This window comes from Lissotriton helveticus, chromosome 7 (genome assembly GCF_964261635.1).
Source record: "Lissotriton helveticus chromosome 7, aLisHel1.1, whole genome shotgun sequence".
Lineage (NCBI taxonomy): Eukaryota > Metazoa > Chordata > Amphibia > Caudata > Salamandridae > Lissotriton > Lissotriton helveticus.
This window is the reverse complement of record NC_136068.1, coordinates 1902895103-1902912910: the sequence shown is the minus strand read 5'-3', so window position 1 is coordinate 1902912910 and position 17808 is coordinate 1902895103. Positions and strand designations below refer to the sequence as shown.

Below are 17808 nucleotides of genomic sequence, written 5' to 3'. Positions count from 1 at the left end.
AAGGAAGGGTCGTAGAAGTGACGCAGTGAAATCTATGTGATTTCACTGCGTCACTTCTAGGACACCATTGCGTCAAAATCTTGTGCCTGCCTCACAGCAGGCGTGAGACTGACGCAGGCCCTTTCACATGGGGCAGCGATGCGTCATTTCTCATAAATGAGGCCTTCTTAATCTGGTCACCCACTCCTTCATAGAACCAAAACCTTCAGATCCTTGACGCTCAAATAAATGTTTTAAACACACAGATATATGTGGGCGTTTTGGGTCCTGGGCTGAGTCTGCCTGTTGTTCTTCTAGCCGTGTAACTAGTCTCAAAATATTGGGTGGAATTGGAAACTCTTTTAAAAAGTAGAATCTCTAGCTTTAACCAGGACAGTCTAAGTACTGGCAATTCATTGATAGAACAGTGCTCGCGCTGATGACGAAACGCCAAGAGGCACTCTTAACTATTCACGAGGAGGCTCGTCACAGACGGGCACACATGCCGAGGTTTTACAGCTATCCCTATTGGCTTGCAGCAGCAGGCGGCATTTTCCTATCACAGATCACTAGTGAAATCACAAGTAGATTGTAATAGGAGAATTACGGACAAGTTTGTATAGATTTATTGCAGGATTCTACTTATTACACGCGTATTAAAGGTCTCGGGGTATTCTAGAGCGTGCTGTGTAGTAGCCAGCACTCACATTAGTGTGACAGCTTGTGATACAGACCCCTGCTGGTCCTGCTCGAGGAATGCCCGGCTGCGCCTCTTTTGTGCACAGCTCTGTGACTCACGCCACTTTACTTCCTCCGGGCCTGCTACACCTCGGCCAACTTCCTTCCTTTGCAGCAGGTTTGACATTCCCCTCCACCCTCGGCCACGGGCAGGGAGGGGGCGAGGGGGTCTTGGGACGTGGGATCCACGCCGCCCACCTAGCCCTAGCGCGGATGCTTACGGCTATGAAGCAAGGTGGTAGCAAAAAAAAAGCTATTAGTGGGCAGCAAAAGGGCCTCATCCCCGGGGCCCCGGGCCACTTCAACGCACGAAGTGTAAATAGCCAATGACCTGGCCCCGTTCAGCTCCCCCCACCCCATGCCGATGGCCCTCCTGAACTCGTAACATAGCAGCATTTTGAGACAGCTAATTCCGGATACATGTCTCGTTTTTCAGTTCTTCATCCTAATACCCCGCTTCTTCTAGCCCTTTTTTCCAAGGAGCTTCAAGATGCACACGGTGATACACAACGGATGCACACGGTGATACACAACGGATGCACACGGTGATACACAACGGATGCACACGGTGATACACAACTGATGCACACGGTGATACACAACTGATGCAAACGGTGATACACAACTGATGCACACGGTGCTACACAACTGATGCACACAGTGATACACAACTGATGCACACAACTGATGCACACGGTGATACACAACGGATGCACACAGTGTTACACAACTGATGCACACGGTGATACACAACTGATGCACACAGTGATACACTACTGATGCACACAACTGATGCACACGGTGGTACACAACTGATGCACACGGTGATACACAACGGATGCACACGGTGATACACAACTGATGCACACGGTGATACACTACTGATGCACACAACGGATGCACACGGTGATACACAACGGATGCACACGGTGATACACAACTGATGCACACGGTGCTACACAACTGATGCACACAGTGATACACTACTGATGCACACAACTGATGCACACGGTGATACACAACTGATGCACACGGTGATACACAACGGATGCACACGGTGATACACAACTGATGCACACAACTGATGCACACGGTGATACACAACTGATGCACACGGTGATACACAACGGATGCACACGGTGATACACAACTGATGCACACGGTGATACACAACGGATGCACACGGTGATACACAACTGATGCACACAGTGATACACTACTGATGCACACAACTGATGCACACGGTGATACACAACTGATGCACACGGTGATACACAACGGATGCACACAACTGATGCACATGGTGATACTCAACTGATGCACACGATGATACACAACGGATGCACACGGTGATACACAACTGATGCACACGGTGATACACAACGGATGCACACGGTGATACACAACGGATGCACACGGTGATACACAACTGATGAACCCAGAGATACACTACTGATGCACACAACTGATGCACACGGTGATACACAACTGATGCACACGGTGATACACAACGGATGCACACAACGGATGCACACGGTGATACACAACTGATGCACACAACTGATGCTCACGGTGATACACAACTGATGCACACGGTGATACACAACGGATGCACACGGTGATACACAACTGATGCACACGGTGATACACAACGGATGCACACGGTGATACACAACTGATGCACACAGTGATACACTACTGATGCACACAACTGATGCACACGGTGATACACAACTGATGCACACGGTGATACACAACGGATGCACACAACTGATGCACACGGTGATACTCAACTGATGCACACGGTGATACACAATGGATGCACATGGAGATACAAAACTGATGCACACAGCGAGACACAACTGATGCACACGGTGATACACAACTGATGCACACGGTGATACACAACTGATGCACACAGCGCGACACAACTGATGCACACAGCCAGACACAACTGATGCACACGGTGATACACAACTGATGCACACGGTGATACACAACTGATGCACACGGTAATACACAACTGCTCACCATCACCATAACGTACCAAGAACAGTGCGAGGATGGTGCTAGGTCCACTTCACATGCATTCCTGAGTTTTGAAAACTACACTGCAAATAACATTGGACACTGGACCATTCGCTGGCCCTGCTGACATGAAATTGGAATAGTTCAGCAGACACCTCATGTTCGTTGAGGCAGGGGCGCAGCAGACACCTGTTGCACGAGGCTACTGTGCAGCAGACACCTGTTGCACGAGGCTATGGTGCAGCAGTCACCTGTTGCACGAGGCCACCGTGCAGCAGACACCTGTTTCACGAGGCCACCGTGCAGCAGACACCTGTTGCATGAGGCCAGGGGCCAGCAGACACCTGTTGCATGAGGCCAGGGGGCAGCAGACAACTGTTGCACGAGGCCACGGTGCAGCAGACACCTGTTGCATGAGGCAAGGGGCAGCAGACACATGTTGCACGAGGCCACGGTGCAGCAGACACCTGTTACATGAGGCCAGGGGGCAGCAGACACCTGTTGCACGAGGCCACGGTGCAGCTGACACCTGTCGCACAAGTCCACAGTGCAGCAGACACCTGTTGCACGAGTCCAGGGGGCAGCAGACACCTGTTGCACGAGGTCACGGTGCAGCAGACACCTGTTGCACGAGGCCGGGGGGGCAGCAGACACATGTTGCACAAGGCCATGGTGCAGCAGACACCTGTTGCACGAGGCCAGGGGGCAGCAGACACATGTTGCACGAGGCCACGGTGCAGCAGACAGCTGTTGCATGAGGCAGGGGGGCAGCAGACACCTGTTGCACGAGGACACGGTGCAGCAGGCACCTGTTGCATGAGGCCAGGGGGCAGCAGACACTTGTTGCTTGAGTCCAGGGTCAGGCAGACACCTCCTGTTGCTTGAGTCCAGGTTGATGCAGACACCTCCTGTTGCTTGAGGCCGGGGTGCAGCAGACACCTCCTGTTGCTTGAGTCCAGGTTGAGGCAGACACCTACTGGTGCTTGAGTCCAGGATCAGGCGGACATCTCCAGGTGTTTGAGTCCAGGTTGGGGCAGACACCTCCTGTTGCTTGAGTCCAGGTTGAGGCAGACACCTCCTGTTGCTTGAGTCCAGGTTGAGACAGACACCTCCTGTTGCTTGAGTCCAGGTTGAGGCAGACACCTCCTGGTGCTTGAGTCCGGGGTCGGTCAGACACCTCCTGTTGTTTGAGTCCAGGTTGAGGCAGACACCTCCTGGTGCTTGAGTCCAGGTTGAGGCAGACACCTCCTGGTGCTTGAGTCCGGGGTCAGGCAGACACCTCCTGTTGTTTGAGTCCAGGTTGAGGCATACACCTCCTGTTGCTTGAGGCCGGGGTGCAGTAGACACCTCCTGTTGCTTGAGTCCAGGTTGAGGCAGACACCTCCTGGTGCTTGAGTACAGGTTGAGGCAGACACCTCCTGTTGCTTGAGTCCAGGGTCAGGCAGGCACCTCCTGGTGCTTGAGTCCAGGTTGAGGCAGACACCTCCTGGTGCTTGAGGCCGGGGTGCAGTAGACACCTCCTGTTGCTTGAGTCCAGGTTGAGGCAGACACCTCCTGGTGCTTGAGTCCGGGGTCAGGCAGACACCTCCTGTTGCTTGAGTCCAGGTTGAGGCAGACACCTCCTGTTGCTTGAGTCCAGGTTGAGGCAGACACCTCCTGTTGTTTGAGGGCAGGTTGAGGCAGGCACCTCCTGTTGCTAGAGTCCAGCTTGGGGCAGACACCTCCTGTTGCTTGAGTCCAGGTTGAGGCAGACACCTCCTGTTGTTTGAGTCCAGGTTGAGGCAGACACCTCCTGTTGCTTGAGTCCAGGTTGAGGCAGACACCTCCTGGTGCTTGAGTCCGGGGTCAGGCAGACACCTCCTGATGCTTGAGTCCAGGTTGAGGCAGACACCTCCTGTTGCTTGAGTCCAGGTTGAGACAGACACCTCCTGTTGCTTGAGTCCAGGTTGAGGCAGACACCTCCTGGTGCTTGAGTCCGGGGTCAGTCAGACACCTCCTGTTGTTTGAGTCCAGGTTGAGGCAGACACCTCCTGGTGCTTGAGTCCAGGTTGAGGCAGACACCTCCTGGTGCTTGAGTCCGGGGTCAGGCAGACACCTCCTGTTGTTTGAGTCCAGGTTGAGGCATACACCTCCTTGTGCTTGAGGCCGGGGTGCAGTAGACACCTCCTGTTGCTTGAGTCCAGGTTGAGGCAGACACCTCCTGGTGCTTGAGTGCAGGTTGAGGCAGACACCTCCTGTTGCTTGATTCCAGGGTCAGGCAGGCACCTCCTGGTGCTTGAGTCCAGGTTGAGGCAGACACCTCCTGTTGCTTGAGGCCGGGGTGCAGTAGACACCTCCTGTTGGTTGAGTCCAGGTTGAGGCAGACACCTCCTGTTGTTTGAGTGCAGGTTGAGGCAGGCACCTCCTGTTGCTAGAGTCCAGCTTGGGGCAGACACCTCCTGTTGCTTGAGTCCAGGTTGAGGCAGACACCTCCTGGTGCTTGAGTCCGGGGTCAGGCAGACACCTCCTGTTGCTTGAGTCCAGGTTGAGGCAGACACCTCCTGTTGCTTGAGTCCAGGTTGAGACAGACACCTCCTGTTGCTTGAGTCCAGGTTGAGGCAGACACCTCCTGGTGCTTGAGTCCGGGGTCGGTCAGACACCTCCTGTTGTTTGAGTCCAGGTTGAGGCAGACACCTCCTGGTGCTTGAGTCCAGGTTGAGGCAGACACCTCCTGGTGCTTGAGTCCGGGGTCAGGCAGACACCTCCTGTTGTTTGAGTCCAGGTTGAGGCATACACCTCCTGTTGCTTGAGGCCGGGGTGCAGTAGACACCTCCTGTTGCTTGAGTCCAGGTTGAGGCAGACACCTCCTGGTGCTTGAGTACAGGTTGAGGCAGACACCTCCTGTTGCTTGAGTCCAGGGTCAGGCAGGCACCTCCTGGTGCTTGAGTCCAGGTTGAGGCAGACACCTCCTGGTGCTTGAGGCCGGGGTGCAGTAGACACCTCCTGTTGCTTGAGTCCAGGTTGAGGCAGACACCTCCTGGTGCTTGAGTCCAGGTTGAGGCAGACACCTCCTGTTGCTTGAGTCCAGGGTCAGGCAGGCACCTCCTGGTGCTTGAGTCCAGGTTGAGGCAGACACCTCCTGGTGCTTGAGGCCGGGGTGCAGTAGACACCTCCTGTTGCTTGAGTCCAGGTTGAGGCAGACACCTCCTGGTGCTTGAGTCCAGGTTGCGGCAGACACCTCCTGGTGCTTGAGTCCAGGTTGAGGCAGACACCTCCTGGTGCTTGAGTCCAGGGTCAGGCAGGCACCTCCTGGTGCTTGAGTCCGGGGTCAGGCAGACACCTCCTGGTGCTTGAGTCCAGGTTGAGGCAGACACCTCCTGGTGCTTGAGTCCAGGTTGAGGCAGACACCTCCTGGTGCTTGAGTCCGGGGTCAGGCAGACACCTCCTGGTGCTTGAGTTCAGGTTGCGGCAGACACCTCCTGGTGCTTGAGTCCAGGTTGAGGCAGACACCTCCTGGTGCTTGAGTCCAGGTTGAGGCAGATACCTCCTGGTGCTTGAGTCCAGGGTCAGGCAGGCACCTCCTGGTGGTTGAGTCCAGGTTGAGGCAGACACCTCCTGGTGCTTGAGTCCAGGTTGAGGCAGACACCTCCTGTTGCTTGAGTCCAGGTTGAGGCAGACACCTCCTGGTGCTTGAGTCCAGGGTCAGGCAGGCACCTCCTGGTGCTTGAGTCCGGGGTCAGGCAGACACCTCCTGGTGCCTGAGTCCAGGTTGCGGCAGACACCTCCTGGTGCTTGAGTCCAGGTTGAGGCAGACACCTCCTGGTGCTTGAGTCCAGGTTGAGACAGACACCTCCTGGTGCTTGAGTCCAGGTTGAGGCAGACACCTCCTGTTGCTTGAGTCCAGGTTGAGGCAGACACCTCCTGGTGCTTGAGTCCAGGTTGATGTAGACACCTCCTGGTGCTTGAGTCCAGGTTGAGGCAGACACCTCCTGGTGCTTGAATCCAGGTTGAGGCAGACACCTCCTGTTGCTTGAGTCCAGGTTGAGGCAGACACCTCCTGTTGCTTGAGTCCAGGTTGAGGCATACACCTCCTGGTGCTTGAGTCCAGGTTGAGGCAGACACCTCCTGGTGCTTGAGTCCAGGGTCAGGCAGACACCTCCTGGTGCTTGAGTCCAGGTTGAGGCATACACCTCCTGGTGCTTGAGTCCAGGTTGAGGCAGACACCTCCTGGTGCTTGAGTCCAGGTTGAGGCAGACACCTCCTGGTGCTTGAATCCAGGTTGAGGCAGACACCTCCTGTTGCTTGAGTCCGGGGTCAGGCAGACACCTCCTGTTGCTTGAGTCCAGGTTGAGGCAGACACCTCCTGTTGCTTGAGTCCAGGTTAAGGCAGACACCTCATGGTGCTTGAGTCCGGGGTCAGGCAGACACCTCCTGGTGCTTGAGTCCAGGGTCATGCAGACACCTCCTGTTGCTTGAGGCAAGGTTGAGGCAGACACCCCCAGGTGCTTTTGTCCGGGAAAGATTCTATCTGGCTACAATCACATCCTGGCTCGTTGTGAGTTCCTTGAACTGCCCACATGACCGGCTTGTCATATTGTCCAGGGTTTAAAGTAAATATAAATAGACTAAATAAAAAATAGATAACTTTATCGAGAAAAAAAATGGCAACAAAAACAGATTACCAACAGTTGAATGAGCGATGAAGAAAATACCGATGAAGAATTACCGTTTCTATAAAGCGTATTCCTTCACGTTAGATTTCATTGTAAATGCAATTAAAGGTCAATGTTACATATCAATTTATTAAACGAAAACGGGGTGGGGGGGGGGGCGCGTTGTGGAAACGTCAGTGTCCCGAAGTTGAAACGAAATAACAATACCACCATTCTAAAGAGCAATTCTTCGAGAACATGAAACTAATTAGTGTGCGTCTCAATAATTACGTGTCCAACAGGAAGGGAAGACGGTGCCAAGGAAAGGCTCCGTTACTAGAAGGAAGGGCGGCTTCCTGGCCCTGTGCGCCACCTCCCCTCCCCCCAGAGAGCGCTGTGAGAAGCCCCCCTCGAGCCTCGGACAGCCCCGGCCCCTGGCCCCTCTCTTCCCGGCCTCGGGGTACCTCTGCGCGGCGGCGCCTCCAGGTGGAGGACCGTGTACGTCTCCTCCTCCTCTTCCTCCTTGGTGCCCATGTCCAGCTCGGTGTAGGCGCCTTCCTCCTCCTTCTCCTCATCCTCATCCTTGGGGTTGGGGTCCAGCTCGGAGTAGGTGTCGAGCTCCTCCGCCATCCTCGGAGCTGGTGTCTGCGCGCCGTGCGCAGCCCCGTGTGAGAGAGCGCACACCTAGCAAGCAGGAAAGGGAAACCGCGTGCGCCGGGACCTCTGCTCCGAGGCTGCGCCCGCCGAGCTGGCAGGGCAGAGAGCGGCCTGGGGGGTCGCGAGCCTGCGCCCTGGCACTGGACACAGGACAGGCAGGGGTGGCTGGGCTCAGAGCGGCCTCTGGGGGTCGCAAGCCTGCGCCCTGGCACTGGACACAGGACAGACAGGCAGGGGAGGCTGGGCTCAGAGCGACCTCGGGGGGTCGCAAGCCTGCGCCCTGGCACTGGACACACTACTAGCAGGCAGAGGAGGCTGGGCTCAGAGGGAGCCAGAGAGGCCTCGGGTGGTCGCAAGCCTGCGCCGAGGCACAGAGAGAGGCCATGGGTGGACGCAAGCCTGCGCCCTGGCACTGAACACAGGACAGACAGGCAGGAGAGGTTGGGCTCAGAGGGAGTCAGAGCGGCCATGGGTGGACGCAATCCTGTGCCATGGCACAGAGAGAGGCCTCGGGGGGTCGCAAGCCTGCGCCCTGGCACAGAGGGCGGCCTCGGATGGTCGCAAGCCTGCGCCATGGCACAGAGAGAGGCCATGGGTGGTCGCAAGCCTGCGCCATGGCACAGAGAGCGGCCTTGGGTGGACGCAAGCCTGTGCCCTGGCACTGGATACACGACAGACCGGGTGGGGAGGCTGGGCGCTGAGCGGCCTCGGGTGGTCGCAAACCTGCGCCCTGGCACCGGACACACGACAGACAGGCAGGGGAGGCTAGCCACGGAGCTGCATTGGGTGCTCATATTTCTGAACACTGGCACCGGGGCACAGGGCCAGGCCGAGGAAGAAGAATTCTTGTAATTTACCAGCCTGGCACACACAAGGTGTCTCACGGTGGCCGCGGGTGGTCTTTGTTGCGCACGTGGCTTCCCTGGCACTGGACTCAGACAGGCAGAGGAGGCTGGTCTCAGACCTGCCTCCGGTGCGCACACGCGGGTACAAGGACAGGCCGTGGAAGATGTGGGCAAAGCGGCCCGTTACGCACATGCCTTCACCCTGGCACCGAACCCTGCACAGACGGGTCTCTGAGCCTCCTTGAGTGCGCGCATGTCTGACAGCTGGCACCGGTGCACAGGGAGAGGCAGTGAAAGAAGAACTCTTGTAGGTTATAACTCTCACACACACATGGATAGCTCGGGGTGGTTGTGGATGGGCACGGGCCTTCATCCTGAGACCGTGACTTACAACAGACAGCAATGCAGGCTGTGCTCTTCTATTGTGCCACCCTGGCCCTCTGACACACGCAGACAGGCAGAGGAAGCTGGGCGCAGAGTGGCCTTGGTCAGGCACGCGCCTTCATCTTGGCACCAAGCAGTAGACAGGCAGAGAAAGCGGTGATGTTTTATTATTTTACCTTGCTGCAGGGGAAGACAGGACACACAGAGGTACAAACTGAAGGAGGCCAGTCTGTCCACCGTTTGAGGGTTTCAGCTCCAGCGCCAGGGCTCAGGAGCATGACATGCTGTTCACCTAAGACTCACAGGCACCAGAGCACAAAGAAACTGTTGGCTGGTGCTCACCTGTGCAAGCACACATCTGTCGGGCTGTAAGAATATTAAACTGACCTGCTGCCTATCTTTGGGGTAAACTCTAGTGATCTGAACCTGTGCCTGGCCTAAGTCAGTACCCATATTTTGTGTGAAAGGCACAAAAGAGAAAGGGGAATGAAGTGGGCACTGAAGGGATATACACCTTTCATTAAATCCCATAGGATGAATACAGCCCTATGAGGGTACTCCCTTTAGAGAGTGCACTATTGCATAATGCTGTGTGATTTCAGCACTTTCTTTCACTTAAAAGATTAGCACTTGACTGGATAATATTTTATTTTGTTTGTTGATTCATTGTTGAGTTCTGAACTCCTAGAACCGGTACTTGCTCACCCTGGTTACCCTGAGTGTCAAGTGTGGAAACAGTTGTACTTGGCTAATGAGTGTATGCAAGAGCTTGCAGATACATCCCCTGTGTGAGGCACTCCTTAACTGTTCATCGAAATGATTACAAAGTTCAATGTTGCGATGTAGATTTATTCATCCATATTATTTCATAGAGTGAAGTTTTCCAATGATATTATACTCATATCACTGTAAATCAGTTGACAATACAGCTTATGCACGTACTCCAATGCATTTCGGGCTGCACGCCCTTTATCAAGGAGAGCTAAAAAAGAAAAGATAAGCCCATGTCAGGGGAAGGAATAAAAATGTGCATGGAAGTTAATGGTAACGGATAGTGTTAGGGGTGTGGATTAATGAGGTGGTACGATCGTATCCCAAGATTAGAAGCGGCAAGGAGCGGCGGAGGCGCCCGTGATTAGTGGTGGGGAGGATGATACAACATGCGGAGTCAGGGAAGGGGGTGGGTGGAATAAGTACAGACAGAATAATCGTGCTCGGTGGTAATGAACGTAGTGGGTCGGTTGGGTGAAAAAAGTGCTAAGGATTTTGTGAACGCGGTTCACTCGCGTGAATCAGCATGCATGCGCGGTACTTACTTCATGACAGAAAGCCGTGTCGTGGTCTAGTGTGCTCATCCGAGTGGATAGAGTTGATTAGTGAGCCCCGTAGGGGAGGTGTGTTAATCACGGAAGTGCAAATCAGAGAAGTAAAAAACGGACTAGGTGCTAGATGTGCGCGGGGGCCATCTTGGAGTGGGTTAGAAGAACCGAAGTGTGGGAGACATGATAGAGTGGGTTAAAGCAGTAAATTCGGAAAAAGGATGAAAATAAGAAATGAAAAGGTAAAAGATGGGAATAGGAGAAGATGAAGCTGAAAAAGGTAAATACAGGTGAAGATAAAGATAAAAATAATAAAAATAAAAATAAAGGTGAAAATAAAGGTGAAAATAAAGATGAAAATAAAGATGAAAATAAAGAGCAATGTAGTTATTAGTGACACTTTAAAGATAACAACTGTATTCAACGCGATCATTCAATCCATGTGGTTTAAGTGTCTGTAGGCGGTATATCCATTCCAGTTCTTTTTTGAGAAGGAATTTGCGGTTGTCTGTGCCTTCAGTGCGAACAATGGTTTCCAGTACTGTAAATTGAAGTTGTGCTATGGTGTGGCGAAATTCTAGAAAGTGCATGGCAACATTGGATTTCTCTTGTTTGGTGCGGATGTTAGATTTATGTTCGTTGATGCGAACTTTAATTTTTCTTTCAGTCTTGCCGACATACATTTTCCCGCATGGGCATTTCAAAGCGTAGATGAGGTTCATGGAATCACATGTGGCGTTGACATGTAATTTGATGGCATGGCCTTTCATTGGGTGTTTGATCTGATTTCCTCTGATGATGCAATTACAGTTATTGCAGTTTAGGCATGGTTGGGTTCCTTTGTAGTTCTGATTGGTGGGTGTTTGAATGGAGAGGATTTCTTTAATGTACTTTCCTCGGGTATGGGCAAACAGTGGAGGTATGTCAAAAATGCCCCGGAAGTCGGGTTCTAGTTGTAGAATGGGCCAGTGGGTGAGGATGATTTTCTTAAACTTACTGCTGGCTGTAGAAAATTTGGATACAAGAACCGTGCGTTCCTGTAGTGGTTTGTTGCTCTTGGAGAGACTTTGTTGTCGGGTGATGTTGGCTACTCGTGTCTGGGCTTCATTCAAGATATTTTCAGGATAGCCTCTGTCTAGGAACCATTGATGCATTTCCTTAATGCGGGAGTGATAGGTCTGCTCATCCGATACAATTCTTTTCACGCGAAGCATTTGCGAGTAGGGCAAATGTTTTTTGAGTGATCCCTGGTGAAAGCTGTTAAAATGTAGGGTGTTGTTGCGATCAGTGCTTTTGCGGTGTAAGTCGGTAGAGATGCCGTTTTGGGTGATTTTGATCAAGACGTCAAGAAAAGAAATTTCTTTGTCGCTTATTTGCCATGTAAGACTAATCCGTTCATCTTTGGAGTTGAGTTCTGTCAGAGCGTTGTTGAGTGATTCTTGAGAGTCGGTCCACATGATAAATAGATCGTCTATGTATCTCACATATAGTTTTATTTTACCCTGGAAGTTGTGGTTGGAGTATATGTGAGTTTTTTCGAAGTTCTCCATATAGATGTTGGCATATGTAGGAGCCGCACAGTTTCCCATCGCCATTCCGGATAGTTGTAAGTACCATTTGTCATGGTCTTGGAAGTAGCTGTGGTATAGCGTGTATACCATGAGTTCCATGATGAAAGTTTGCATTAGTGGGTCAATATCGCTCTCGAGGAGAGCACGTTCAACAGCTTCAATACCTCCCTGGTGAGGTATGGAGGTGTACAGCGAGTTGACATCAGCTGTACATAATATCAGTGGTTCGTTGGTATCCATTTGGATATGAGCCAGTTTATTGAGAAATTCTGTGGTGTCTTTTATGTAGCTCATGGATTGGGTTACCAAGGGTTGGAGGTATTTGTCTATGTATTTACCCGTAGGTTCATGTAGGTTCATGTATTGCTCCTTTAGTGGACACGATGGGTCGAAAAGGTGGATCAAGAAGATTTTTGTGTATCTTGGGACTCATTTGGATTCTAGGGCTCCTGGGGTTTTCTATGACACAGGTGTGGCGCCGCGGCCAGGGCGACTGACACTGGAATCTGGGGATCACGGTTCGATCCCCGGCTCCGGCGGCAGGTTAGCCCAGCACCATGTGACTCTGGGCAATAGCTTGCTTAATCTTCCCGACGGCCCCCAGCGCCTAGAGACCCTTACGGGTGATTGTGCGCTTTACAAATGTGGGTTATTTATTATTATTATTGAGTAAGTAATTTTTAGTGCGATCCTCAATGATGCCCACTGAGTGTGCTTTGGTGACTAGGTTTTGTAAGGTGCTTTGAAACTCCTTCGTGGGGTTGTTATCAAGTTGCATATAAATGTTGGGATCTTGTATATGCTCGTTAAGGCGTTGGGTGTACATGGTACTATTAAGGATCACAAGGGCGCCACCTTTGTCAGCTTTTACACACTTAATATTGGGATTGTTGGTCAAAGTTTTGAGGGTGTCTCGATCTTTTTGTGTCATGTTCCGATGTTTACTCGAGTCTTTTAAAATATTTGAATTCTCAACCAACTGTGTTGTGCACCGCCCACCTATCCTCTTTTTTGTCAACAGTTGTACTTGGCCCAGTTTGTTGACCCCCAGAACACCAATGGCAAACCGCCCCCACCATTGGTGTTGGGGCCCAAATGACCCAGTCTGCCCTGTGGCCCTACCCCTAACAGGTTGTGACAGAATAAAAGGTGTACATTCTTTGAGAAGAATGGATGGCCAGGCATCTACCTCTTGGTTCTGAGACACGGAGCAGTAAGATGCTTTAAACTGAAATGGAGAGTAAATGATCTATCTATTGTGTTTGAGTTTCATTGGTAGTACAAGTTGATTTTACGAAGAGTACATTACAAATATTGTTTAGAGCTCATGTAGGAAATCTGCCTTTCCTGCATGGTCATGCCATATTTTTTGCTTTTTGCTAGACCCTATAGATTTTCTGTCCTTTGAACACTATACATTTTAACCCTGTTAACCATTTGTAAAGTGCATGTGCTCCCTCTTAAAACATGGTAGAATTCACATACTCATAAGAATTGACATACTCATAAGTTGTATATTTAAAAAACCTATTAGAACCTAGTACGTAGTACAAGATGTACCGAGGTTCTCTAAGTTAAATTACACACGTGGACGGAAGCATCTCTTGTGCCATCCACTGCAATGGCACTGCAAATATGGCTTCAGGTTTATCAATGTAGCCTGACTGTAGCAGTGTAAAAACTGCAATTCGACCTGTCAAAATAAACCCTTTTGACACTTCAAAACCTCCCTTTTAAATATTAATATTTACCCTGATGAAGGACTTCTAGTCCAAAAGGCGGGGTGCATGGTATTTCAAAGTAGGATGTGTAGAACAAAAACAACCAAAAGCTATTTTTCACTGTGGCAGACATATCTGACCTATGTAGAAAACCAAATACAGATTACAATCCAAAGATTGTATCACAGGAATGGCACTAGCTAGAGAAAGAATATAAACACCTATTTTTTAATAGTCATTTAAAATCCAATTCAATGGTTAAGTCTGAGTTTTAATAAATATTAAGGAAAAGTAACTTTTAGAAGGTTACCCTTTTCCTGTCTGATATTCCTGGAAGCTACATCTGCATTTACTCCCCCCTTCAGCTAGCCAATAATTGACTTTTACTAGGTGTGAAAAGGATGGGAAATCCAAGTGCAAAGAATAAGCTAAATAGGCAGTGAGGATTCAAAGTAACCTTATAGGATATGCTGTGTGGAGCTGTGAGCATCCTTTTTGACATTACAGTATCAAATCCTGCTTGACAGGTCTGCTGGATTTACATATAAAACTGGGAGAACACGTGAAAGAACAGGAAACAGGCTCCAAAAATAATGTTTGTTTATTCAGTCGGGTTGATGGAAAATGCTGCTTTCTTCTACCAGACCTCTGTCTCTGTGATCTCACATATAACAATAAGGGAATACTTGAAAGGAAGGAAAACAGCTTGTCAATAAGGTATGCCACCTGCAGGTCACCTGGTGGGGTGACACAATTATGCCCGGCCTAAATGTGACACCTCCAGTCACCCACTTCAGAACACTAATGGACCAGAGCGTACTGAACCTGCTGTCTACGACTAGAGAAGAGCCCTGGACCACTGGACCCACTCTATCTTGTATCCAGGACAAAGAAGTGTACTCCAAGTGCCATAAGCCTGAATGCTACAGGGCCACAATAAGCAACAGGCGATGTAAAACTTAAAATAATACATCCTACTTTATAAATGCATAGTATCCTGCCCTCTGGGCTGTCTGGGCCTACCTTAGGGGAATCTTATATGTATTAAAAAGGAATGTTTGGCCTGAAAAAGATGTATTTTGCCACAGTCCTACCAACAGCATTCAATTGACAGGTACTGGAAATAGGTAGAGCCACTTTACTGTCATGTGTCTTAGTCAGGCCCACATAGAAACAATGCCATCTTACAGCATGAACACTTTTCTTAAGTTGCCATTCTTGTCACACAATAACCTTTTACACACATTTGCATGGGTGACAATGCTGGATTAGTGTCCCTCAAAGTGCTTCGCTCACAGTTTCCCCTTTGTGAGATAATTATCATGATTCTTTTAACACCATGTTCAAGGCCCCGACACCCGTGCAAATATCATTCTATTTTTCATCCACAGGGCGACTCAGCTATGTATAGACCGTAACAATGCTGGCTTGCCCAGAACTCTCCAGGATGCTTTTCATTATAAATAAACAAGCATCTCCGGGTTTAGTTAGAGGATCGCTTTGCTTTAATTGGCGAGATCTCTACATCCTGCAGCTTCTGACTCATAGCTTGTTGATTTCTCAGCAAAGAGTGTCCAGCTTGTGACCATGAATGAGACTTGCATTCTTTCCCTTCAGGTAACCGGGGTTGGAACATCCAGTATCAGGATTCTTGGCAGAACACTCACACACCCTAGACATGTAGGTTAGGGACAGCACAGCAGGAGTACATCCGATGTTCTATATTGTTTTACATGCTTGCTTATATACATTGCTTTAGCACAATGGTGAAACTTTGTATTCGGTTCTCTGTCCTGGTACTTCTAATAACATGCATCAGCTTCTGTCTATTGATCATCACAGTATATATATTCTATACCAGAATCATGTTGGTTCAATAAACATTGAAAACATCCCACTGGGACTGTGTATTCCTTGTACATTTCTCTTAGAATAAGAGAGCATGAGTGACTGAGCAAAAGGGTCATAGGGGCTAGATGTAGGTAATTATATTTTACCACTTCTTAAATACCGAATTTTACCGATTCGGTATTTAAGAAGTGGTAAAATAGAGGGGGGAGATGTAGGTAATTCCAGATGTGGAATTACCGAATCGGTAATATTCGGTATTTACCGATTCGGTAAATACCGAATCGGTATTTCCCATTGATTCCTATGGCCTTCACAGCCCATAGGAATCAATGGGAAATACCGATTCGGTAATTACCGAATCGGTAAATACCGAATATTGCAAGGGTGCAGGGGGTGTCACTTTGACACCCTCTGGCACCCCAGAAATTGACATGTGCGCCATGTGGCAAACAGACTGGCATAGGTGTGCATGCACACATGTGCATGCACACCTGAATTCGGTATTTTAACACCCAATTGGATTGGGTGGTAAAATACCGAATTTGTAGGGCCTTTGGGACTCTGAAGAGTCCCACCTACATCTGAGATTTACCGAATCGGTAAAAATACAGATTCGGTATTTTACAGAATCGGTAAATTTACAGAATCGGTAAATTTACAGATTCTGTAAAAATGTGCCCCTACATACCGAAAACCCATTTACCGGTCGGTAAATGGCTCCTACATCTGGCCCCTAATCTGTTACTACGATAGCTGGGGGATCAGTGTTGTCAAGTACAGTGGTTGACAGAACCATTCGCTGCCCGCCTAGGTTTAGAGGGACTTATGGTAGCACTGTGAGCTAGCTGGCCTGCAGGACAATATATACCGAGGGGGTGCGTAGAATCCGTTTGACACCACCCCTATGGTTTTGCAATCATCCACAAGCACGCAGTTTCTACCGTAGGGTAGAAACGATACAACATTACTAGGGATTTACAAGTAAATTACATATGTCAATTGGGTATAAGCCAATTCCACCATGTTTATAGGCGAGAGCACAAGCACATTAGCACTGGTTAGCAGTGGTAAAATGAACAGAGTCCTAAGGCCATCAAAAAACGAATTCTGAAAAAATGGCAGGAATGAAGGCAAAAAGTTTGGGGATGACCCTGCAGAACGAGCCAAGTCCATCAGCAAGGAATTTGTGGCTAGGGAGATCCCTTTGCCACCCCACAAATCCTGATAACCTAAGGGGAGCAGAAGCACAGTATGCCTTTAATCAGGACTGTCCACCAAAAATAAAAACAAAATAAAATATGTCCTTAATAAATACATACCGATGTGTCTTTCTCCCAAGGCAAACGTTGATTCATAACAGTCCTGACCAATACTCACAAGAGTAGGAGGTCCAATGGGGTTGAAATGCATAAACGCAATTAGAGGAGGAAGGCACTTTCATTTAGAGAAACGTGGAGGAAAGGAAACATTATTTTTCAAGGATTAAGAAAGTTAGAATTTCATTATGAACTTGCCTCAGATAGATGTAAAATAACTGAAAAGTGGGTAATCGACTGTTGACTGTTCAAATAATGTCCCTGTGTTTGCCTATAATATTCACAACACCCACAGTCATAAAATCGTTCCTCTTTTGAAACAATTTAATTATAAAATTCTACATATTTGATACCTTAAAGTTTAAAATGTTCTATTAGTTTACACAATTTTCATGCCTTATTTTTTGTATCACTATTACCTCAGAAATATTTTGTTAGTGAGGTCGCTAATGGTGACCTGTTTACAAAAATCACAAATAGCATAAGCAGTCACATTTTTTGTGATGTCTGATACCTTCAGACAAAATGGTTTTGTAATAGATTAATTCATGAAGTAACTGCACATCAAAACGGGAGAATAAGATGTGTTTTATAACAAAAGGAAGTTCCAGAGTGATTGACTCAGAGGTGAACACTATATATATATAAGATTATTTATATGAGGTTCATGAATCATTGTCTGCTCGTTCTACAAGGTAAATAATGCAAATTGATGCCCAGTTGGAGATATCTCACTTGGAAACAAATATCTGTGAGTAAAACCGATGA

The 17808-nt window shown here is 49.2% G+C and overlaps 1 protein-coding gene across 1 annotated transcript in view; it reads right to left on the bottom strand.

Moving 5' to 3' along the window:
- Positions 1-8089, bottom strand: part of LOC144767844 (killer cell lectin-like receptor subfamily F member 1) — a 192671-nt gene extending 184582 nt beyond the window's left edge. The window contains exon 1 of the mRNA XM_078651209.1: positions 7841-8089. Within this exon, the coding sequence (XP_078507335.1) occupies positions 7841-8006 (166 nt within the window). The 5' untranslated portion in view covers positions 8007-8089. The remainder of the gene's footprint in view (positions 1-7840) is intronic.
- Between the last annotated feature and the right edge of the window lie 9719 nt (positions 8090-17808).